Raw genomic sequence first — 25,756 nt, 5'->3', positions numbered from 1 at the left:
CCTGTCTTGTTGGTTACCATTAGGGCAGACAAAACTCTTTTTAAGACCATTCAGTAACAGGGGCCCTTGAAAGAAGCAGAAGGGGGTGGGGTATCTGCTGGAATCCCCTGACCCTGACTTAGATGCCTTAAGCTACATATTTCAGCTGCAGCACACATAATCAACCAACCGTCGTTCCCTGAGATTATATGACAGCTACGGGTCAATTTACCCTAGCCTGCCATTTTCTGCCTTCTCAATGACCTATTACCAATCTGAGATTGATCTGCTGTGGCACCTGCTGTCGTCCATGACCAGAATAATAAACACAAGCTATTTGCGTTGGCTACTCCATTTTTGATCAAGAGCTGCAGTCAAGGACGACAGACACCTGCCCATTAGGAATGGCACTGCTGTAATTAACAGCAGTATTTACCTGCTCCCCCGGGGATACCAACCAGGAGAGAGAAAACAGACTATCACCAAGAGAGACCAACATCGCCCTTGCCCTCCTGAATTATGGCAGCTATACTCCGCCTCCCACTCAGCCTCGACTGCAATCGAAATAAGTACGCTTTCAGATTTAAATAACCTATAATGTAAATCCATATTATCCATGTATTTTCACTATATTATGTGTATCAGGAAGCTGTGTGTGTGATCACCTGCTACAGAGACAGGACTGAGGCTGACTTTCAGCTGGGACAGATGGAATTGCCAACCCTGCCACAAAAAGATGCCTACAGAATCAGACTGGCATACGGAACTGTGCTTTTTATGGCATTTGATTGGAATTTTTATGTGCTTGACCTTGTCACAGGAGCAAAATCCATCATCTATGGAAATCATAAAACTGACTGTGTCACCTTGGCATACCATTCAAAACCAATTAACTGATCTTCTGCTAGACACATAAATCCATTGATCCATTTTTACAACTGGCATATAAAACATTCGTAAGTGCAAATAGGTGACACATTTTAATAGACACTTGAAAGAGTAAAGTGAAGACCACACAGATTTAAAAACAAAAATAATGACCTCTGGTTCTTCTCATCCAATATTTCAAAGCACTACCTTTTAGTCTTAGGGGAAAGCTTGGAAATTCACATAAAACAGTACTCTGCTTTTAATATACATTTGTGTATTCTAACACAGATTATACAACATTTCAAACAAATTTATCACCACTGGAGTCTGAAGGCTTTTTAGAAACTGAAAGCATGACCCACTGGAGACTTCTTTTGCCTTCGGTAAGCCTAATTAATTGTTAACATTTGCCGAATTGCCTTTGGGCACGCAATATCATGTTAACACAGTCAGTTGAATGCCACTATTTTCTTATTCTGAGTTGTCAAGAAATTTATAAATGAACAAATTTCAGCTCTGACTATGAATGAACTAGCAGGAATTCCCTCTCTGTCACAGGAAGGGCTCCGCTGCCTCCAGCATCACAGGGCACCACCTATGGGGAGGCCCCGGGCCGGCTCGGTCCCCCTGCGGACCTGACAGGGACAATGGGGAGCCAGCTTCCACAGCTTCAGCTCTGGGTTCAAGATCCAAAGTCCAGACTCAAAGTTAAACATCTTAATGGCAAAGAAGATGCTGTTTACTCTCTACATCGAGATGGCAAAGAGTGAGGAAAAGTGCCCCTTTTCAAAAGAAGAAACAGATTTTGTGAGAGTAAGATCACACACAAGACGCCCAGCACATGCTACTGATGTGAGACCACCGTTCCATCACCTGGCACCGTGAGGCGTGAGCTCTGTTAAGACCTCAGAACCAGAAAAGCATCACTGCAGGACGCGGTGAGCCACATGGGTTACTCACGGGATTCTCAGGAAACTGGAGAGCCGTGGTCACAGCCGAAATCACGCTTCAACCCCAGGCCAACCACGAGTCTGCGGGCACAGCTCCCCACTGTCGCCTGGCTCCCAGGCCAGGTCTGGGGCGCAGACCTCAGGCTGTTCAAACTAGGTCACTAGCCACGCTGCCCAAGAGGTACTCAGCCTCCTTGAGTCTATTCAGAGCCAGGATCTGCTTCCCTCCGAAATTAAGACTCTAAGGAATTTCCTAAAATAACACACAAACACCGACCACATTCATTCCGGCTAATTCTGTGGCTTCTACAACTCAGACTGGGAGCCACACCCAACTCCAGATGAAACTCAGTTTAGTTCTCAGGTAGAAGCAGCTCTTTCCTTGGACACTTTGCAGGGGCTCTGAGAATCCTGCCCTCCTACATGTGACCTGGAAACTAACCCAAGGAAGTCTTCCATCCCGTGATATATGAGGATTACGGGCAACAGAAGTGTTACCATTCCAGTCAAAAGGAGTTCTGTCCATCAGAGGGCAATGAGACCATTTCACACCCATGAGATTTCACCAGTCATGTGCATGGATTCACGTATGAGGGCGAATGGGAGGGAAGATGAGTCTAACGACAGAGGAGGGGACGGCAGCAGAGAGGCTGGGACACAGCACCCAGGACATGTGGATCCGCCCCCAGAGCAGGAGCAGAGGTTGCCAGATGGGAGGCAGGTGGCAGCCCATGGTCCCATCTTGGGCGACTCCTGGAAGGGATGGGAGCCCAGGAGAATGGGATGACACTTTGGGTTCAGGTTGGGACTCCTGGCAGAGAGGAGGAATCAGACTTCTAGAAAGAAGAAGAACCTGTGCCTCTGGATTCACACTTGACACTGAAAAGTGTCCTTCTGAAAGGAGCCTCTGCCCCTCCTGGCAACAAGCAGGGCTGGACCCACTGTGATGCAGGGTCATTGCTTCACTGACCGGAGAGTATGCCCTACAGTCTATCACCACAGGTATCAGAAAGCTTCAGCCGGTCACAAGGACTCCAGCCCTGCTCTATTCGTGGGAGATGAAGGATCCAGGACCCAGGATCATCTTAAGCGGACTGTGTTACACATTAAGCTCAATGTGTCCCTAACTTTCCCACTGACACAGCACTTTTTGGACTAACTCCAGCAGAAGTAATCCCACTCATACTGAAGGGGGAAAAATAAAGAAACACAGCATGGAAAATACCCCAGTGCTGTAGATGGTGGAAACTGTTAACTCATCATTTCGCCTACGTATTTTTCTAAAACTGGTCCAAACACAGACGCCATCGCACTTCAGAGATGGGTACCACCCAGCTAAGGCTCAGCTCACAACATCACTCTTTCCCTTTAGCTCCTCTCAGATTTTTCACTCATTAAAGCATCTTCCACTAACCACTGAATGAATTCCATATATGCAATGTTCCAGCTTATCATTCTCAGTAAGATGAACATTGGCACAGATGAACAAAACTCGCAATACACTCAGCACCTCGTAAAGCTTGTGCTTATTAATATTAATATTTGTTCCATGAGCAAACCAATCAACTAGATAGTACTTGCAGCCCTGGATGTCCAAGACCCGTGCACCATTCAGTACCGCAAAGCAGGTTCCTTCACACGATTTCTAAATTTTCCTGAATCTGATAGATTCAGAAATCAGTGCATGTTTTAGTAGAACAAATGCAGAGTCCATAAACAGACCCAAATACATATGAGGACTTCATTTATGGTAAAAAATAACATGTCAAACCCGTGAATAATGATGAATTAAGCAATAAACAGCATTAGAACAACTATCTAGACATTTGGAGTAAAGAAATAAAATCTGAATCCCAACCTGACTCTTTGTACCAAAATAAATTTCACATGATAAAAAAAAATTCCTTAATTAAAAAAATTTAAGACACTATGAATGAACAAAAGAAAAATTAAAATGTTAAAATTTTACAATATTAGAATATGGAAGCACTTTCTAAGCAAGACATAAACACCAAAACCATAAAGGAAAATATTGACATATTTGACTAAATATAGAGTTTAAAATATTAATATGATTTTTAATTCAGTAAAAAAAAAGTAAACTAGAGAGCAACAAATTGAAGAAAGGCTTGTGCAATACAAATGACTAAGGGTTTGGTTTCTTAATGTACAAAGCGTTCTCACAAGTCAGAAAGAAAAATAACCCAATAAAAATTAGGTAAATGATGTGAATGTGTAGGTAACAAGAAATATAGCTAGTCAATAAACATAAAAAGATGCTCAGAGTCATCCATAATTAAAGAAATCAAATTAGAACAGGTGGACTGCAAGGAGATCCAACCAGTCCATTCTGAAGGAGATCAGCCCTGGGATTTCTCTGGAAGGAATGATGCTAAAGCTGAAACTCCAGTACTTTGGCCACCTCATGCGAAGAGTTGACTCATTGGACAAGACTTTGATGCTGGGAGGGATTGGGGGCAGGAGGAAAAGGGGACGACAGAGGATGAGATGGCTGGATGGCATCATTGACTCGATGGACATGAGTCTGAGTGAACTCCGGGAGTTGGTGATGGACAGAGAGGCCTGGCGTGCTGCAATTCATGGGCTCGCAAAGAGTCGGACATGACTGCACTGAACTGATCATCTTTTATCTATAATATCAGCAAAGATAAAAAGTTTTGATGATATTCAGTGTTGGTAAAGGTGCAGAAAATCATTCATAAACACTTACTGGGAATATTCTGGTTTTTAATTTTTTTTGGCTATGCCTCAAATGGCAACCCACTCCAGTGTTCTTGCCTGAAGAATCTTAGGGATGGGGAAGCCTGGTGGGCTGCCATCTATGGGGTGGCACAGAGTCGGACACGACTGAAGCGACTTAGCAGCAGCAGCATAGTTTGTGAGACCTTAGTCCCCTGATCATGGATTGAACCTGGGTCCCAGGCAATGGAAGCACAGAATCCTAGCGATTAGGCCTCCAGGGAATTCCCAGGAATATTCTACTCTTAGATCTGGACATTTAATTTGTAAAAATCCATTGTGCACCATAAGACCTGTGAGCTTTCTCACAAGAACCTTACATTTCAGTACAAAAATATAAAGAACATGTTACATCGCCATGAGATATCACCTTACACCTGTTAGAATGGCCATCACCAAAAAGACAAGAGACAACAGGTTGTAGTGAAAATGTGGTAAAAAGGGAACCCTTGTGCTCTGTGGTGGGAATGTAAATTGGTCTAACACTATGGAAAATAATATTGAGGTTCCTCAAAAAATTTAAAATAGATCTAAAATATGCTCTAGTAATTCCATGTCTGGGCTTATACCTGAAGGAAATGAACACAGGATTTCAACGAAATATCTGCACCCCATGTTAACCACAGTATCATTCACAAGAGCCCAGATATGGAAACAATCCAAACGCTCATCAACGAATGAATGGATAAAAGGGATGTAGTACAAACAGACGAAAGAGTATTATTCAGCCTTGAGGAAGGAAAACATCCTCTCATCTGTGACCACATGGATGGACCCTGAGCACATGACGCTATGTGAGATAAGTCAGAGAAAGACCAGTACTGGGTGCTACCACTTATATGTTAAATCTGAAAAAGTTAAACCTATAAAAAACAGACAGTAAAATGGTGGTAACCAGGGGATGGGGCTTCAGCAGGGGGGCAGGGGTAAGACTGCTATTGTTAAGGGCACAAAGTTGTAACAAGTAGTGAATAAGCCATTGAGATTTAAGGCACAGTATGATGAATAGAGACAAAAATTGTACTGTAATTATGCAATGTGACAAATATGACTACATCAGCAATCATATTACAACACATAAGCGTATACACACCTAACCTTAAACTCAGTGGTAAAGAATTTGCCTGCTAAGGCAGGAGATGCAGAAGACTCGGGTTCAATCTCTGGGTCAGGAAGATCCCCTGGAAGAGGAAACGGCAACCCACTCCAGTACTCTTGCCTGGAAAATCCCATGGACAGAGGAGCCTGGTGGGCTACAGTCCACGGGGTCGCAAAGGGTTGGACTCGACAGAGCAACTGAGCTCGCACCTTAAACTTATTCAGTGTTAATGTCAATTTTTTTTTTTAGCTAAAGAGTATGTTACAAATTGGGTCAAAGTCATGAAAAGAATGACAATATCACACAGTAAATCAAAAGCTATTACTTATCACCTATGCCTTGCCAGATCCCATGGCTAAGCAGATTAAATAAAACTTAATTAGAGATCCTCTTGTGCAAAGAACCTACTTAGACTCTCTTAAGCCTCAAGATTATCAGGGTGTAAAATGGTTTTTGGAAGAAGAGGTAAGAGAATTTTTCAACGTGACACCCCAGGCCGAGTCAGAGGGGTTGTCTGTGCAAACTGCCAGCAGTTTACAAAGCGGGAATCTGGACCCCAGTAGCTATGTGATCTCCCAGGGGAATTGAGCCAGGACGTGACAAAGCTAGAGCAAGCCACATCTGCCGACCTGAGGGTGACCCAGCGTCCACAGTGCTCAGCTGGCAGGAGGCCCATCTAGCTGTGAAGACAGTTGAATTGCAGCCCTAGAAACTCCTAATGCCTACAGCTCCACCATCCAGCAGGTTGATCACAGTTTGCGAACCAACACTTTCTGAAACAATTATAGCACTTAACACATATCCCCTGAGGGAATGAAGAAAAAAAAGGCCTGGAATCCAGGGCTTCCTGAACACGAGCTGGAAAAAGGGCAACGGACAAAGCTGAGCCCAAGGTCCCTCTGCACACACAGCCGTGATGTCCGGGATGCCTGGGACCTACCAAAGCTCATCTCACACCACAAAACGCAGGCAGGGGCTGCCACACAGGGCTGACCCAAGGCTGAAGGCAACAGCTCTGCATGCAGGTGTTTGCCCCTGCGAGGCGCTGAGGGAACCCAGGGCGGGCCGGCGTCACTGTCGCAAGCACGGTGTGTCCTGCATGTGTCCCGGCCTCCCTGCAGACACCACTTCACGTCTTCACGGCTCATTCAGGCCAGTCATCTCACCTCCCCAACCCTGGCCAGAGCCCTGACACTGAGGGTATCTGCCTTTTCTTTCAGGGAGGATACTCACTCCATAGGCTCGCCCAGAGTCGGACCCAACTGAATAACTAACACTTTCACTTTCTTATCCAGGGAAGTACTTCAAACCTGGTTCAATTTGATGAATTATTTTATTTCTGTATTTTTGTGACCCCATTCTACTGTGCCACATGCCAGTCTGAATAAGTAATTTGCGACTGAGAAAGTCTTCAGCCCAGCAAAGAGGCTGCATGCACTGGTTCCAGGGTCATGCGAAGCTGGTTGTAATCCTCGAAAGCTCTCTTATTATTATTATTATTATTATCAGCTGGGAGTCTTTGTGCTGTTACCTGGCCCCGAGCTTCAGTTTCCTTTAATGCATGATATGGGTGAAACGCTCATGCAGTCCAACAGACTGAAAAAGAGATGGAGTCTAATCCTCCCTTTGCTTCTGGGCTGGCCGTCTGACCCGATCAGTGAAATGTGACAGAAATGACATTCTGTGACCTATGAGCAAGGAGCCTGTTAGCATCCACCCAAAGCTCATGGAACAGAAACCAAGCAGGACCTTGTGGGGCCCACGTGGGCACAAAAGCCTTTCTTTGTCCCCCGTTTCTTGTTTGTAGGAAAAAGGCTTCGGCCTCCTAGACCTTCCTCGAGTTCCAAAGGGCAGACTCAGGCAGTTTCTAATTGTGGAAGGGAGGAGATGCAGAAACAAAGGGAAAGCACACAGGAAATAGTAGTGCAGCTTGGGCAGGGTCCTGGGTCCTCCTCCAGGGATGCACAGAAAATATCTCTGAGCTCTTCTGCAGGAACTAAGGCCTCCACCCATGTTGTTGTTGTTGTTCAGTTGCTCAGTTGTGTCCGACTCTTTGTGACCCCATGGACCACACCACGCCAGGCTTCAATGTCCTTCACCATCTCCTGGAGCTTCCTCAAACTCACGTCCACTGAGTCGGTGATGTTATCCAACCATCTCATCCTCTGTCGCCCCCTTCTCCTCTTGCCTTCTGTCTTTCCCAGCATCAGGATCTTTTCCAATGAGTTGGCTCTTCGCATCAAGTGGCCAAAGTATTGCCAGATGTTCAAACTATCACTCATTTCACATGCTAGCAAGGTCATGCTCAAAATCCTCTCACCCAGGTGGAGGATGCTAACTTCAGGCTGAGCACAAGATTCCTGGAACACAACCTGCTTCCTGCCCTTACCCAAATTTTCCTATAAAACTCTTCCCCCAAACCATTGAGGAGTTCAGACGTTTTTGAGCATGAGCTGTTTGTTCTCCTTGCTCAGTTCTGCAATACCCCTTTCTCTGCTGCAAACTCTGACATTTCAGTTTGTTTGGACTCACTGTGTGTCATGTATGAAAACCTGAGTTCACAACTCCTTCTCTGGAGATGGCAAGCCACCGTGGAGGCAGTCTGACGGCCCTGAGACTCCACACTGTGAGGAAGCCCACATGAAGACAGATGTCTGGTCACCCAGCGGGGGCAGCCAGCCCAGCCCAAGCGACTGCAACTTCGGCCCCAGTCCCGGCCACCATCTGAGCAAGGACTGCCCATCTGAGCCCAGTCAGCCCCCAGAGCAGTCGGGAGGAGGAACAACAAATTGTTGTTTTAAGCACTAAGTTTGGGGCGGTCTGTCACAAAGCAACAGAAAGCCAAAACACTCATCACGGTGTCTGGCATGTGAGTTACCCTCGGTACATGTCAGCTGTCCTGATTACAGAAATACTCATAAACTAGAGTAATTTCAAGACCTCCTTCTTCATCCAAGGCACTCTGAAGTGCTTTCCTTTTTTTTTTCTTTTTTTTAAATTTTTAAATTTATTTTGAATTGGAGGACAATTGCTGTACCATGTTGTGTTCGTTTCTGCCATACAACAACATGAATCAGCCACAGGTTTACATGTGCTCCCCTCCCTCTTGAACCTCCCTCCTACCTCCCACCCCATCCCACCCCGCTCAGTTGTCCCAGAGCACCAGGCTGAGCTCCCTGTGTTATACAGCAACTTCCCACTAGCTAGCTAGTTTACACAGGGTAATGTGTGTATTTCAACACAACTCTCTCAAAGCACTTTCCTGCCTGAGAAAGAACAGAGTAAGTTTTGGCTTCAATTCCAGGCCTGTGTTCAATCTTCCTCAAATGTTACTGATGTCGCTGTTGTTGTGATCAGGGCTGAGGGCAACTGCAAATTATTATGGTGCTTGTAAGTTTATGATTACTGTTTTTCTTCTACCCATGGATAATTTTTATAACGAAGAAGTCAAGGACATACAGAGAAGACACCAGCAGAGCATCTGTAAATACACTGCTCACAAGCAAGACTAAGGGTGTGCATGTGGTTAGTTGTGACACAATAATTATCATTAACAAATTGGAAGCACAGGGCTGACAGGGGTAAAAGGCACAATCATGCAATTCACATCAAGAGCAGCAACATGTTCAAATCATAAATTATAACTTTAGCAAGAGTTTCAAAAATATTTCCATTCTTATTGAAAAAAGATTCTACTAGTTATCTTACTAAGATTAACCTAACCTGAGATGGAGTTCTAGAAATAACACTCCATCTTTTTAAAGCGATGTCTTTTTAAAAAAAAAAAATTTTCTGGGCTGTGCTTCTGAGGCCCTTTTAAGGCCCTACAAGCTCCACTCCCTTACCTGGCAATTGAGTGTCATGTGACATGACGTCATGTGACATCCCAGGGGTCGCTTGGTGCTGTTACTTCACCTCCCCCTTCCAGTTCTACCAGCCCAAGGACCCTGCTGGGCTGGAAACCCAGGGACAGAGCCTCCCTCAGCACCCCAGCTCTGTGGCAAGTCCTCATACCTGCCTACACGCACACACCTGTAAGGGTCTCTGTTCATCCCCACAGCACTCTTCCATTAGTGAAATCCCCATTCACTTTATATAGATCCCTTTTAACAAACTAAAACAAGAAGCCTCATGAAATGCCTGCGTTACTCCCCACAGGGTGAGCTGGCTGGGTTTCTGGTCTGTAATGGCAGTGGAAGAAAAGGTCACTCGCTGGGATTCAGCACACCCCCCTGCTCAGAGGGTTGGAAAGCAGAGTCAGAAGCATTTTCCTCTAAGAGCCCAGCCCTGGTGTCTCTTTAAAGGACAGACTGAGATTCACCCATGAGAAGTGGACAGAATAAGGAAACACAACGGAAGACTGTGGGGCTGAAAAGCACAGAGAAAACCAGGGGGCAGGACAGAGGGCTGGATGCTGATCATAAAATGAAGGCGCCATCTGAACATAAAAGACAGGGAGAGAAGAACCACCAGGAGGTGGCCGTGAGATGCAGGAGGTCAGGTGGGATGCTGTCTTCACAGCTGCGGGATTTCCATTGCACCCGAGGCAACAAGACCGGGGCAAGGCAGTACAGTTTCATGTCCTATAAAGAGACGAGGTTGAAGGCATCATCCTGGTGAGAACACCATCTCTGCCATCTCACCCCTAATCCCTCCCCAACCTCATCATTAGATTCAAAATTCAATGAAGACGAACTCAGACAATGAAAAAAAAAAAGTAGCTTTTCAGAAGGTTGTTATGAAAAAGTTTAGAAAGTATCTTAGCTCCTAAAATGAAAGGGATCTGTGAAGTATTTAGCTTTGATGCTATGAGATGTTCTTCAAAAACACACAAAGAACGACTTCTTAATTAAGCTTGCTATAAATGTAAATGCCTTGGCCAGTTGTTTGATAAGAAAGGGAGGGAGGAGAACAAGAAAGGCTTTGCTCTCTTCTCTTGCCAGCAGAGAGCAAATGTTATGTGACAGTGTGTGTGTGTGTGTGTGTGAGTGCGCGCGCACGCGTAAGCCTAGGTCTTCATCCTCTTACTCCCTCACTCATACTTCTTTCCTCTTATCTTCTCCTCCCCCTCCATCCCTTCTTTCTCCTCCCCTTCCAGGGCTGGCTGGTGAAGAGGCACTTTTCAGGACCAGGCATCTCATCTGCATGTCCTCATTAGACTAGCAACTCCATGAGAGCAGAAAGGAAGTTATTCTGGAAAACTCAGGTGTCTGTTTCTTCTAGAAAAACACAGACCATTGATACAAAGGGATCCAGCTCCCTAGATCTTGCTCAAAGGAAAGAAAGCAGGAGGGATGTGACCTCCCCTGGATTCTACCAGCCCGAGTCATCCGGATGCCTCCATGAAGACTGAAAGTGGCCCAGGCTGCATTCTGGGTTAGATCTGGAGTAAGCAGAAGGCGCAGTGGTGACCTTCAGAGAACTGCGAGAAGGCTGGGCCTCAGGAGCAAGGAAACCGATCAGAAAAGACTTCTGGAGGTTCTGCGGGGAGAAGCTCTCCAGGGGACCCTGATGTTAAATCCCACTTTTCTGTATTTCTGCCAACAAACTCCTGAGGACACCCGCGACTCTCAGCAGCTTTAGCACTCAAGTGGGGAAAATAAATCATCTGGTCTGTTAGGAGGTGGTCAGTGCTCATGGAAAAAGACCGGGCCCGGAGCCCTGAGGAGAACCGGGCGCGTGGGCGGGTGAGCTCAGCATCTCACTCACCCCTAGTACCCACTGGAGTGGGTAGCTGTTCCTTTCTCCAGGGGATCTTCCCAACCCAGGGACCAAACCCAGGTCTCCAGCACTGCAGACGGATTCTTAACCAGCGCTCTAAGCCACCAGGGAAGCCCGAGGGAAGGAAAGCCTATTCCAATCTCCAACACATGTGACAAATTATATAAACTCAGACAAAAGGAAGTGGAGTAAGTTAGACATTAGTCTAACCCGACGGACACAAGTGAACTTGAAGACCTTTTCTAACGCCTGAGCTCAAATCTCCTCACGTCCTGGTACCTTAACGTGTAGGTTTCCCTGGTGGCTCAGACGGTAAAGAGTCTGCCTGTAATGCAGGAGACCCGGGTTTGATCCCTGGTCTGGAAGATCCCCTGAAGAAGGGAATGGCAACCCACTCCAGTATTTATTCTTGCCTAGAGAATTCCATGGACAGAGGAGCCTCATGGGCTACAGTCCATGGGAGTCGCAAAGAGTCAGACACGACTGAACAGCTTAGCACCAGCACCACCAACAGAACCTCAGATTTAGACAACGCTGATGGCGGCTCCTCCCCATGCTATGCATGCGCTCCTTCCGAGAGGACCCCACACGTTCACATCACCTAACAGAACACTGTCAGTAATGGGTGCTCACCCTCACCCAGGGCAGCCAGGCCAGGGTCCACAGCTCAGGCTGATCTGCTTCTTGTGAGAGGCATCATGGGTCCTGGTGCCCCCAGGGACCCCTCAGCCCTCTCTGGTAAAGTCCTCACCGCCCAGATGTCACAGCGAAACCCAGGGACTTGCTTGCTCTTCGAACAGAGGCCAGAGGAGAGGGCTCACCAGGCCCCTGACGGCTGCAGAGGAAGTGGCAGAAATCTCTAAACTGTCGTCAAGACAACTGAAGTCCAGATATAAATCTCTTTGGGATTCCATTCGGAAGCAGTTTTTAAGCGCGCACACCCAGAGGAAATAATAAAAGAAAAGAAACGCCTCTCCCCCTCCCCTGGCCCTACCCCTCCTTCCCCTCCTCTTTCTCTCTCTCTCTCTCTCCCTCCTCCTGCTTTTTGCCACGTGGTGATGTGTGTTAAAAACGCAAACTGGGATGCTTTCCACTTTTGGGGTTGGAACAGCTGCTGCCTCAATATTGTTTTTGTTAGTTTTTTTTTAAAACATACTTTGCTGTTTTTAATGGAGTTGTTTTTTAGCTACGTGTTTCATAATACTAACTGAGATTCACAAAGCGGGAAGACTGGCACTTTAATTGGCAAGAGTGAGATTCATGGGTCCTAAGAGTCCAACCTGGACAGTCTGCTGCCCAGCTCGATCCCAAGACAGCTTATCCCAGGGAAGGGCACTCACGAAGGCATGGGAGAAATATGCCCAAGTCCTCCCATGGAAACAACAAGAGCCAAGAATTTCTAACAGGTAGTCTAAATAAACCCCACGCTCTTGGTCCTTCGTTTTTCCAAGAGCACAAAGCATTCGGGGAATGCTCCACAGATGGCTGTGGTTCCATGTGGGAGCACGCACCAAGAGAAGTGAGATCAGGGTTCTGAACCCCAGGGCCTAACAGCAGGGTTCTGAAAGGCACAGGTGCATGCCACCTGGCACACCACGCTGCCACCTGCTGCAAGTGACCCTCAGGACAGGAATCTTCACCCACGTGGGGACCTTTAGCTCAGAGGAGGGTACGCCTGCACCACCCAAGCTGAGCACAACCACAGCCTTAAGTGGGAAACAGGTCGCCCAGTGATCGCTGAGTGCCAGAGACAATCACGGGGCACTAAAGGACCTGCCCCTCTGCCTCTTGGGTGAGCCAGCAAGGCAGCAGCTTAATGGTCCCACTCCCATCACCTGCTCAATTGGACTGACAGACAGTGATGCTGGCAGCGGGCGTGGCTGCAAGGGCTTGAGATTTCAGGAAGGTGTGGCAGTGGCTGAAAATAGGAAGCTGAGTGTTGACTACACGAAAGACTTCATCCACAAAAGACAGGCCTCCATACAAAGAAGAGAGGAACCAGGGCTCCTGTTAAAATTCTGAGAGGACCGTGAGCTTGGCACTGAATTTCTTTTCCAGGGGCGGATCCACAGGATTCTCTCTACTGTGGATCTGCCAAGAGAGCAAACCAGCAGTTAGATTGGCTTTGGCCACACCCAGTGCGATCTCAGGGCTTCCCTAGGGGCTCAGCGGTAAAAGAATCTGTCTGCAATTCAGGAGACATGGGTTCAATCCCTGGGTAGGGAAGATCCCCTGAAGGAGGAAATGGCAGCACACTCCAGTATTCTTGCCTGTGAAATCCATGGACAGAGAAGCCTGGCGGGCTACAGTCCATGGGGTCACAAAAGAGCCAGACAGGACTTAGTGACTAAACCACCATCACCACCAGTGCCATCTCACCCAGAGCATCTCCCTGCTTGAGGAGCAGCTGAGAATCTAGCTGCCACGCACACAGGATGTACCAGCCAAACCGGGGGACTTAAGAAACATTACTCAGTGAGATAATAAGAGCAATGGCCCTTTCCAAGATTTCAAATAAATGGCTTCTGATCTGAACAAGAATAAAACCTAGAGCCTCTCAAAAAAAGAAGTCCACAGATACAGTATGATGGGATTGAAACTTCAAAGTCTTCATCTGCTCAGATTTATCTTCCTGAACTGCTGTGGGGCTGTTCTTTTCTTTCAAACCCAGCCTCCTACCTCTGGGCCTCTGCAAAGGACCAGCACACAAGGAGAGGCATTGCCTCCTGGAAGCCACTGAACAAGTGCATTCCATCCTTAGAGATAAGGCAAACAGAAGTGCAGGGGCTTCCCCCAGCTTTCTCATCTCCCAGGCTTGCTACTAATCATCCTGGAGTCACAGGGTAGCAAGAAATGGCACTGTGTATCTTAGGAGATTGTCTGCTCTAGTCCTCTGCCTTAAACGGGAAAATGTTATCACGTCCATTTCACAGACACTGTGATCAAGATACTTCTCCAGAACTGCACAGCCAGTGAGCAGGACAGCATAAGAACCCAGGCTTGCTGCTTCGGATTAGGGCTTTTCCTACCTGATTGTAGGAGGAAACAGACTTAGCTATAAGCAAAAAAATTGAACATAATTCATGTGCTGGGACAAGCATATCATTTCTGACTTTATTTATTCACAAGGCCAATCCTGACACACACAACACATGTCAAAGTTGCCTCTTGGTTCCTGGGGACCCGATCTTCTGAGTCTTTGAAGCGCTTCCTGGAGGCTGAAATGACTCCTCAGGAGGAAAACACGAGATTCCTGGAATTTGTGTCTGGCTTATGTTAGAGAGTCCGCCAGTAGGTGACACCTACCCCTCAACTCTGACAAAGGTCAACAGAGGAAGGCCGGGACAGCATCCACCAGATCCAGGCTGTGACCCAACACCAGGGCAGGCACAGAGGAGCGAGGGCCTCTGCCTGACGCCCCTGGATGAATCAGGAGACCAAGGCCAACCAGACAACCTAGTGTAAATGGGACTTTAGCAAAGGACAGTGAGGCCAGACCTCCCCACATTCCAGGAGGGCCTCCAGGGAGTCCAGACAGCCCCTTGTTGTTGCTGTTCAGTCCCTCAGTCGTGTCCCACTCTTTGTGACCCCATGGACTGCAGTACGCCAGGCTTCCCTGTGTTCACCATCTCTTGGAATTTGCTCAAACTCATATCCATTGAGTCAGTGATGCCATCCAACCATCTCATCCTCTGTTGCCCCCTTCTCCTCCTGCCCTAGATCTTTCCCAGCCTCAGGGTCCGGGGCAATCCGGCCCTAACCTAGAACCATTCCTTCTTTATCTGCTTCTGCACACCCCTCTTGACAGACCAGTTAGCACTGCTTTGATATAAACAGAGCCGGTCCAACCTTTGCTGCTTTTTTCGGAAACTGTTTTCTTGGGAGACCAGAACTGCCAAGGGCTGAACACTAGGCGTCTGTGCCAAAAGCTGCTAAAACCAGGGCTGAAAACCAGCTCTTCCCAAAGAAGCAATTCCGGAATGTGGTGTGGGTACCCAGGAGCCAGCGATCCAAAACGCCAGCTGAATTCCCTGAGCACTCCCCGGGGGCAGGTCAGCACCACTGGGGAGTTTGTGTCTGCCTTTGTTTCCGGCTTCTTCCACATTTCTTTGGGCTCAGAAGGACCCACTTCGGGAGGGGAAGTGGGGACAGGGGAGGACTCTGTCGTCCTGCCCTGATCCGAAGCTCGAAAAGTTTTCTACGGTGCGTTCTCCCTCTACGTTCCAGCCAGGTCGTCCCCTCGCGCATTTTTTCACCCGGGGTTGAGTTTTGTTTTTTTTAAAAAAGTAAATAAACTAATTGCCCCCAGGAGGCAAAAGGATTCCGCGCCTTGGCTGAGTAACTTAAAGTTTCCGCCGGAAGGAAATTATTAAAGGCGAAGGAGAAAGCCCACGGAGGCGGGGTCCTGGCATGGTGTCACCGCGGAGGGGTCCCCGGCCCGACGCGGCCCGAGAGGACGAGGGCTCCGGGAACGCGGGCGCGGCGAGGGGACGAGCCAGGAAGCACCCGAGAGGCTCGGACCGGACCCGGCGGGGTCGGGACAGGGAGCGGGCCGGCGAGGGGGGTGCGCGCAGGGGACACGGGGGCGCACGGACGTCGTGTGTGGGGGGGTGCTGGTTGGGGGGCAGAGCGGGGGAAGTTGAAGAAGAGGGGGCGCGGGGAAGCGGGGACGAGGAGGGCGCAGGGAGGAGGGTGACTAAGAGGGCGCTGGGGGGAGGGGGGGGCGTGCGGCCCTAGGGGCGCAGGACTCACCCCGAGAAGACACACTTTGAGCTCTCGGATGGCCATCATGAGCTCGGGGCCGGGCCAGGCAGGGGCTCCGCATCCTCCGGGGCCGCCACGCTCCGCGCCCCGCCAGCCGGCTCCTGCGGTCCCCGCCTCCCCTCGCGCCGCCCGCGGGCGGATCCACGGCAGCTGCTATTTCTGGGCCTCTGGCCGCGCCGAGGGTCACGTGGCCGCCGCCGGCTCCTCCCGGGGGTGCGGGGAACCTCGCCGGCAGGCTCCCAGGACCGCCCCTGTCGGCGTCAGCCCCCGGCCCCCGCCCGCGTGCCCCTGGCGTCCTGGCACCCGGCCTCCTCCTTCCGGCCAGCCCGGCCTCGGACCCGGCTCCCCAGAGAGCTTACCCAACCCCCAGCCCCCGGCTCGCAGCCCACGGGGTGGAGGGAGGACCGGTGCGGCCCGCGGAGGCGGGGGCCCACGACTGGACACTGCATCCCCCTCGGTAAAGGGGATGTTGTCCACCCGGGATCTGCGGGGAGCACTTTGAAGCCTAAACTCACTGGACACAGGCAGTCGGACGGAAGGAGGGTCTGATCATGCAGCCCGCCTCTCCCGCAGTTCCTCGTGCGGTGGGGAGGTGGCTTCAGTGTACCCCCAGGTCGCTTACCAGTCTCGCCCCACGTTCGCTTTTCCATATGTCATCGGAAGTGATTCTAGAAGCAAAGGCCTATTCCTACCCCCAAATCAGGCTGGTCCCCGTCTGAAAAGGGAAGCGCATTGTAGGCGGGAAGCTGCTGTGCAGGGCACAGACAATGCTGCAGCTTGGGGTCAGACCTCCGGCCTCAGACCCCCGGCTAGAAACAGGCGGCTTGGCGGACCTTTTGCATCCTTCCAAGCTGGGATTGGGGTTCTGCGGGCTTGTCTCCACAGTGGTGCACGCACCTCATCCACTACAGAAATGTCAGCCTTTTGGACATAGGTACTTGAGTTAGGTGTGGCATTTCAGATTGGAAACAACTTTCTTTAAACTGTATCCCCTAACCAAACTCTCAGGCCTCTGTCCTGACGTTGCAGTTCTCCAGTGAACCACCGCCCCACCTTAATTATCTGGGTTTTGCTCCTAGTGCTGCCACGTTGAAGCTACCCACCAGCCAGGTGACCCCATACTGTGGGAACATCCAATCACGACCTCCAGAGAGAAATTCTAAAAGGCCAGAGTCAAAATAGTGCCCTTCTCTCAAAGAAAAGCGCTGACAGTTGGCAGTGAATCCCCCAGGGCAGTAGCTTCCCCTGGCTTGGGCAAGCTTGGAGGATTACCCACTCACATAAATCAGGACTAAATTGTTCAAAAAGTAGCCATGGATGAAATACAGGTCTTATTCAGCAAGGAGATTATTGTATCGATACCTGTCCTTGGTTTAGTATCTAAGGCAAGGACAGGATGAAAAGAGGCCTGCCCAGAGTCTCCCAGCACTGGGCACTGGGCCTCCTGTCTTCAGATCCTCTGAGCAGAGGACAAGCGCCACACAGCCGCAGAGCGGCTGTGGTCAAGCAGCTCTGGCAAGGCCACCTCACATCCCCAGCAGAACAACTTGAATCTCCACGTCCTAGTGCTTCCCTTTGGCCTTGCGTCTCACTTCCCCAAAGTCAACCACACCAGTTCTCACTTCCTGAAAGTTAGCCAAACCAGGGTGGGAGGCTTTTCCATTAACACTGCAATAGGTCCCTAAGGGCAGGACCACCCCAGACAAGTGGCCTGGCAGAATTTCTCATCTGATGCCTGGTTCTTCTTTCATTCCTCCCATTCCTCTTGCTTCTGCACTGGCCTAGGTGTCTGCCATGCTTATGTGGTTTCTGGGTTCCCCCCTAGTAGTCGCTCATCTGGGCTTTCCCCCTGAGAATCACCCACCTGTTTTATTCTCCCCACACTCACCCCGTTAAAATCTCCTCACTCATGTCTCATTCTGACCAGGCGAGCACTTCACAAAGTGCCAACACTTTGTGGACCACCATCATGGATTTATACCCTCTCCTGGGCCAAGTCATCCTTGGGGGCTTAAGAACTGGCCTCGAGCAAACCCTGGTCCCAGGAGCCACCCCAAAGTGATGCACCAGGCTCTCCCGGACAGGAGAGACAGTGGCTGCTCCCAGACGCATTTGGGGAGTGTCTGTCCAGGGCAGGTAATGTTCCCTAGGAATGTGTTTATCATACTCTAGGATAACTGTCAGAAGGGCCCAGCCTGACTTCTCTGGAATTCTCTGCAAATGCAAAGAGGTTCTGACGTAACTTAAGCAGAGATAAAAATCCAAAGGTATGTAACTGAGGGCTTATCAAATTTTTAAAAGATGGAATAGGCAAAAGTTTCCCATGAAATCTTTGTAAACCAAAAGGTCGTTGGGCTAATTTGAATTTATGCTTTTCTGCTGCTGTGAAGTCCTCGGTGGCACCTACAAGCTGCAATTAAACTCTTAAGTACATCTTGTGATAACGCTGCGCCAAAACCACCCTCTTCTCTGCCTGCTGGTAGAACCCATCAATCTCCAAAAATGTGCTCAGCTGCCACCTTCCAGGGAGGTCTCTGCCTGGGCTTGCCCGTGCTCTACTCACGGCTCTCTAGCATTGACTCAGCAGCTCACTTGCCTTCCTGTCCCCTGTGAGGGTCCTGCCCAGTATCCTTGGAGCCAGTAGAACTGAAGCCAGATTCAGTTCAGAAGCAAAGAAAAGCTTAACTCTTCAATCAAAACATGGAGAGATGGGAGGTCATGCTCCAGAACACCCACTCTGCCTACAGCAGGGCTGGGCTGCTTTGGGGGGAGGGGGCGGGGTTCTCTCGGGCATCCAGGCACAGCTGCTGCCCTCGCTCCAGATGGCAGTGCCGGGTGCAGCATCTTTGCACACGGCCCGCCATGGCAACTCAGAGTTGGGGGCTTCTCCACAGGTTCCTGAGCTGAGGCGGCGTCACCACCATTGTGCACCAGGAACCCTGTTCTGAGTTGTCCAGCTCTAGGCTTCTGCACACAGTGCCCTGGGAGCCAGGGGACTAGACTCAGCCTAGAAACAAGGTTAGGCTTTATTTCATCACTCAGATTCTATTTTTATTTCCCGATTATTGTTAAAGGACTTTGCTGGTGACAAACATAATTAGCCACTAAATCCCTTTTACAACTGGGCAGGGTCTAAACTTATAATGGAATTATCTATCTGCATGAGAGGTACCTACAGATGAAGCTGGAGTCACCTCTGTGTCACCAGGGTGTGAAAATGACTAGATTGGGGCGGGGAAAATGGGACTATGCCACAGAAAAGAAAGGTGATTAGAAATTAATCTTTTCACCTCAGTCTATGTAAGACTTTTCCCTGCAGGGTCTCTGGCCTCTCATGTAATTCAAATGAGACTCCTCTGTTTGGTGGGTCTGGAGATCTGGGAGACCCCAGGACTGGTGTGTCCACATAACAGGAAGGCTGACCTTAATACTCACCCTGGACCTCACCTCAGAAGGTTCTGGGTGGGGATTTCTTCTAAAAGAAATGAGTAATTCACCAACAAATATTATTTAGTAAAAGTTTACAAAGAGACAGGAAAAATTGCCCCATTCTTTTTTTTTAATCTAGTTAATAACAGTCATAAAACTGACTGTGTTGCTTGATCCAGCAAACCCTCTTTCAGACAATAACATAGAAAAACACACAGAAAAGTGAGCAAATAGAAGCCTGACTGTGTACAAACAGACATGCACACAAAGAAACAGATACATTTGAAAAACAAAAAGTCATCTCTGCTGAGATGGAAGAGGACAGCTGCACACATCATGATATTAAAGGGGTGAAACAACTGAAATCTCTTCACATTTGGGAATGATTAAGCAAATGGATATCTTTATTCAGTCATCTTTAACAGTGTGCAGTGGTATATATCACTTAGGTAATACATAAAATGTATACATGAGGTAGATTTAGAAAGACATTTGCAGTAAATAAGTTTCCATGAGTATAAGATGATGCAAGAATCGGCTCTGCATGTTAAACAACTAAGTCACACCAGTTTGTTGCAACTCACACTAAGGAATGTGACTTCTGGATTGTGCGGTACTGCTACTGCATACCTGTCAGCATAGCCAAAATCCGGGACAGTGACAATACCAAATGCTGACAAGGATGTGGAGCAACTAGAATGCCATTGCATCGCTGAATGCAAAATGGTGCAGCCACTTCGGAAGGAGGTTTGACAGCTTCTTATAAAGTTAAACATACTCTTAGCATTCAATCCATTATCATGCTCATTGGTATTTACTCAAAGGAGTTGAAAACAAATTCACACAAAAAAATTTGTACACAGCTATTTACAGCAGCTTTGTTCATAATTGCCAAAACTTGTAAGCAACCAAGATGTCCTTCAGTAGGCAAATGGATAAATAAACTGTGGTCCATCCAGGCAATGGAATAGTATTCAAAACTAAAATGGGATGAGCTATCAAACCATGAAAGACATGGAGCTAATTTCAGTGCATATTACTAAGTGAAAAAAGCCAATCTGAAAAGGCTATGTATTGGGGTGATTATGACATTCTGGAAAAGGTAAAGCTATGGAGACAGTAAAAGATCACTGGGGGTAGGGGGGAAGGGATGAACAGGCAGAGCACAGAGGAGTTCTAGGACAGTGAAAATACTCTGCATGAGAGTATAATAATAGATACATGTCATATATTTATCCAGACCCATAGAATGAACAGCACAAAGAGTAAAATATAAATGACAGACTTTGAATGATTATCATGTGTCAATGTAGGCTATCAGTTGTAACAAGGTACCCTCAAGGGTCTCAAAGGGGTAAGCTGCACATGTGTCGGTGTAGAGGGCATATAGGACATCTCTGTAATGTCCTCTCCACTTTGCTATGGACCAAAAACTGCTCTTTAAAAAAAAGCCTTTTAAAAAAATGAACAGCCATGATCAGGCAATTCACAAGTTGGAAATGAATATATGAAGAAAGTATTCAACTTTGGAAGTGAGGAAAAATACAGATTAAAGCATCAAGAAATCATCTTCCACTTATCAAACTGGCAAATCATAAAACCTAAAACTCCATGCTGCAGCGAGTGGGGAAGAAGGAGCAGTGCCCATTCACACTGGCTGGACTCCACTGTTTGACCTTTGGAGTCACACATTCTTTCTTCATGTGTGTGTGCGTGTCTTTACATGGTTTTTCTTTATGTATGTTTATATATCTTCACCAGGCTTCACTGGTAGCTCAGCGGTAAAGAACCCGCCTGCTGTGCAGAAGGTGCAGGAGATGCGGGTTCAGTCCCTGGGTGGGGAAGATCCCCTGGAGGAGGGCATGGTAACCCACTCCAGTATTCTTGCCTGGAGAATCCTGAGGACAGAGGAGCCTGGCAGGCTACAGGGTGGCAAAGAGTCAGACATGACTGAGTGACTTGGCACATAACACATGTATGTATCCTCACAGTCATCCTGTCACAGGGGTGTCACACATTGTTTCTCTGAAGCAATATTTATTTTCTCTATTACTTTCCATAAGCAAATTTAAACTCTCATCAATCTTATTTTTGGATTCTGGTGGAGGAGAAGGATAAAAAATCTGAACGCTGTCTGCTAAAAATATGACATTTTTATATAGAGGGATAGAAGGGGCGGAAATGGGACCTGAAAGATTAGGTCAGGGTCACTGGTGAGATTCTCCCCTTTGAACATGGAAGTCTGGAAGGGAGAATAACCCTTACTGAGTGTCGACTGCCAGCTAGGTACCAGGTGCAACCCTGCCCAGCATCTCACTTCCTCCTGCCTAGAAGAAGGTGCTATTGTCCTTGCAACGGAGGCAGATGGTCTCTGTGAAGCTGTGCCCATGCGGCCAGCCTGGGATTCCAGCCCAAACAGTCTATTTAGTGAGCACTTTAGCTACTGCAGGCTTCCCTGATGGCTCAGATGGTAAGGAATTTGCCTGTGATACAGGAGATCCAGGTTCAGTCTTTGGCTTGGGAAGATCCCTGAAGAAGGAAATGGCAACCCACTCCAGTATTCTTGCCTGGAGAATTCCATGGAGAGGAGCCTGGTGGGCTACAGTCCATGGGGTTGCAAAGAGTCGGACGCAACTTAGTGACTTAACTACCACACCTTGCATTTAGGTGTACTTGGTTTTTAGTTTGAGGCATTGGCAGGGGTGTGTGGGTAAACATGTTGAGCAGAGCAGGAAGGAAAATACCCCGGCTGACAGAGAGAATCAAGAATTAGCTGCAGGGATTTCCCTGGCTGTCTGTTGGTTAAGACTCCACCTTAGGTGGGCACTGCAGGTGGGCACAGTTCGATCCCTGGTCGGGGAACTAGGATCCCACACACTGTGAAGTGCTGCCAAAATAAATAAATAAAAAGAATTAGCTGCAAAGATGAGAGAGGAGGTGCTGTCAGCATGCTTACACACTCCCTGCCATTAATTATTGACTGGAAGCGCCGAGGGGACTAGGACCACACGTGGAATGTCTTAGAATTCTCTGCAAGGCTGGGAAGTCCCTCCCAAGGAGAACAAATGAGATCATGTCTATGAAACACAACATTTTCCACTTCACATGTTATTCTTACCGCCCTGGTGCTCTTACCTAAAGAGCAAACAGTAAACCCAACAATAATATTCGAGATGGTTAATTATGTGTGTCAACTCAGCAAGGCCATAGTACCCAGGTGTTTGGTCAAACATCATTCTAGCGGTGAGCATGCTACAGTTGTACACAGAAGTAGAAAATTTAATGTTGTACACATTAAACTTATATAGTGCTATAAATCAATGTTACCTTAATAAAAAATAAATTTAAAAATTCTTCTCAATGTTTCTGTGAAGGTATTTTTAGATGAGATGAATATTTCAATTAGTAGGCTGTGCGTGAAGTAGATAACCCTCCATTACGTGAGCAGAACTCGTCAGCTGAAGAGCTTAATAGAGAAAGACTGATCTCCCTGAGGAAAAGGAAATTCTGCCAGCAGACAGTCTTCAGACTTGAACTGTAACTCCACCCCAAGTCTCCAGCCTGCTGGCCAACCCTACAAATTCCTTACAGTAAATCTTTCTGTATTTATACATCTTATTGATTCTGTTTCTCCTCGGACAGCAAGGAGATCAAACCAGTCAATCCTAAAGGAAATCAATCCTGAACATCCATTGGAAGGACTGATGCTAAAGCTCCAATACTTGGCCACCTGATGCAAACAGCCGACTCATTGAAAAGGACCCTGATGCTGGGAAAGATTGAGAGCAGAAGGAGAAGGCAGGAACAAAGGATGAGATGGTTGGATGGCATCATCGAGTCAATGGACATGAGTCTCAGGAAACTGTGGAAGATAGTGAAGGATAGGGAGGCCTGGTGTGCTGCAGTCCACGGGGTCAGACACAACTGAGTGACTGAACAACAACAATTAATACACTTCATTGATTTTTTTCTTTGTCCTGAGTCTGCCACACACGGACATACATACTGGTCTTCACTCTCTTTCCCCAGGTGTAAACCAGGCACCCACAGTGTGCCCGACACGAAGCCAGGAGCTAGAGATGCAGAAGGTCACCAAGGAGGGCCCGGCATCAGGAGGCCACAGTCCAAACTTACCTCTGGCTTTGATCCTTTGAAGAAATAGACTGTTTCCTGAAACTCTAAGGCCATACCAGAGTGTGAGAACCCATGAATATGCATGTCCATTTGGGCCACATCAGCGTTGTGAGGAGAGGGCAATAATAACAGAAAAATTAAATGGGAGATAACAGATACAGGCCCAGAGCAGAAAAGACGTGGCCTGTGAGGTTGAAGCCAGAGGCCAGGAAGTGTCATAACTGGAGAGAAAGGGCTGGTGCAGAAGCAGAGGTGGATAGAGCTGAAGAGTCACTCAGAGTAACCCAGCCAGGCTTCCGCATGGGGTGTGGACCCAGGAGAAGGAGTCACCACTTGGGGAGACTTCATAGACAACATCACTTCATAGACAACCATCACTCCAGAACCTGTGCTGCCTGCAGTGTCCAGCCTGACTCGGGGCATCATCCAGAAGAGTGAAAACAAAAACAGGCAAAAATACTTCCTCCCCACCCAAGGGAATTGAGGGGGCTGCAGCACAGACCAGGAGGAGAAAAAAATCTGTTTTTAGAAAATGAAAGAGAGAAACTCTGAAAAGCTCTGGTGTGCTGACGCAACCCTGCTGGTTGGATTCACACGGCTGCGTGCTTGCATCTTGACTCCATGGATGAAGCACTGGGGCACACAGTTGGTGCTCAGTAAATACTGGCTGAATAATGAATGGATGAATGAATGAAATCCTGGGACATGCTGACACCTCAGTGAGGAAAACACCCAAAGAGAAGTATCAGAAGGAGGCTGGATATCCTGGAGGAGGTCTCTGGGGAAACCGTGGTGTGTAGTCTTGGGGGTTGGTGGCGGATGATCATCACTTCTGCTCGAGATGGCTCATTTCCTCACTCTTGTGCCCTCCAGAGTCTCACATATGAGACCCAGACCTGCCCCAAAGCTCAGGCTCAACCCCTTCCCCCGCAGCCTCTGAGTTATTCTTGGTGGGATTACACTGGAGTTGGTACTCTCCTGTTTCTCCTTCTTTAAAATATTTTTCAATTATGTAAGTAATACTATCCCCAAGAAGAAGAACAGTTGTCTGAGCAGGCCTTCCAAATAGCTGAGAAAAGAAGAGAAGCCAAAGGCAAAGGAGAAAAGGAAAGATATATCCATCTGAATGCAGAGTTTCAAAGAATAGCAAGGAGAGATAAGAAAGCCTTCCTAAGTGATAAGTGCAAAGAAAAAGAAGAAAACAATTGGATGGCAAAGACCAGAGATCTCTTCAAGAAAATTAGAGATACCAAGGGAACATTTCATGCAAAAATGGGCACTATAAGAACAGAAATGATAAGGACCTAAAAGAAGCAGATGATATTAAAAAGAGGTAGCAAGAGTACATAGAAGAACTCCACAAAAGTTCTTCATGATCCAGATAACCATGATGGTGTGATCACTCATCTAGAGCCAGACATCCTGGAGTGTGAAGTCAAGTGGCCCTTAGAAAGCATCACTATGAACAAAACTAGAGGAGGTGATGGAATTCCAGCTAAGCTATTTCAAATCCTAAAAGATGACACTGTAAAACTGCTGCACTCAATATACCAGCAAATTTGGAAAACTCAGCAGTGGCCACAGAACTGGAAAAGGTCAGTTATCATTCCAATCCCAAAGTAAGGCAATGCCAAAGAATATTCAAACTAATGAACAATTGGACTCATCTCACACACTAACAAAGTAATGCTCAAAATTCTCCAAGCTAGGTTTCAACAGTACATGAATGGAGAACTTTCAGATGTTCAAGGTGGATTTAGAAAAGGCAGTGGAACCAGAGATCAAATTGCCAACATTCTTTGAATCATGGGAAAAGCAAGAGAATTCCAGAAGAACATCGATTTCTGCTTCATTGACTATGCTAAAGCCTTTGAGTGTGCGGATCAAAATAAACTGCAGAAAATTCTTCAGGAGATAGGAATACCAGACCAACTTACCTGCCTCCTGAGGAATCTGTATGCAGGTCAAGAAGCAACAGTTAGAACCAGACATGGAACAATGGACTGGTTTCAAATTGGGAAAGGAGCACATCAAGGCTGTATACTGTCAC

The 25,756-nt window shown here is 47.7% G+C and overlaps 1 protein-coding gene across 1 annotated transcript in view; it reads right to left on the bottom strand.

The window, feature by feature from the left end:
• The window catches only part of RAB31 (RAB31, member RAS oncogene family), an 81,110-nt gene extending 64,857 nt beyond the window's left edge, over positions 1-16,253 (bottom strand). The window contains exon 1 of the mRNA XM_068993572.1: positions 16,132-16,253. Coding sequence (XP_068849673.1) covers positions 16,132-16,170 — 39 coding nt within the window. The 5' untranslated portion in view covers positions 16,171-16,253. The remainder of the gene's footprint in view (positions 1-16,131) is intronic.
• Between the last annotated feature and the right edge of the window lie 9,503 nt (positions 16,254-25,756).

The sequence above is a fragment of the Capricornis sumatraensis genome, chromosome 21, assembly GCF_032405125.1.
Source record: "Capricornis sumatraensis isolate serow.1 chromosome 21, serow.2, whole genome shotgun sequence".
NCBI lineage: Eukaryota > Metazoa > Chordata > Mammalia > Artiodactyla > Bovidae > Capricornis > Capricornis sumatraensis.
Note: the sequence above shows the minus strand (reverse complement) of the source record. Positions and strands in the feature narration are given on the sequence as shown.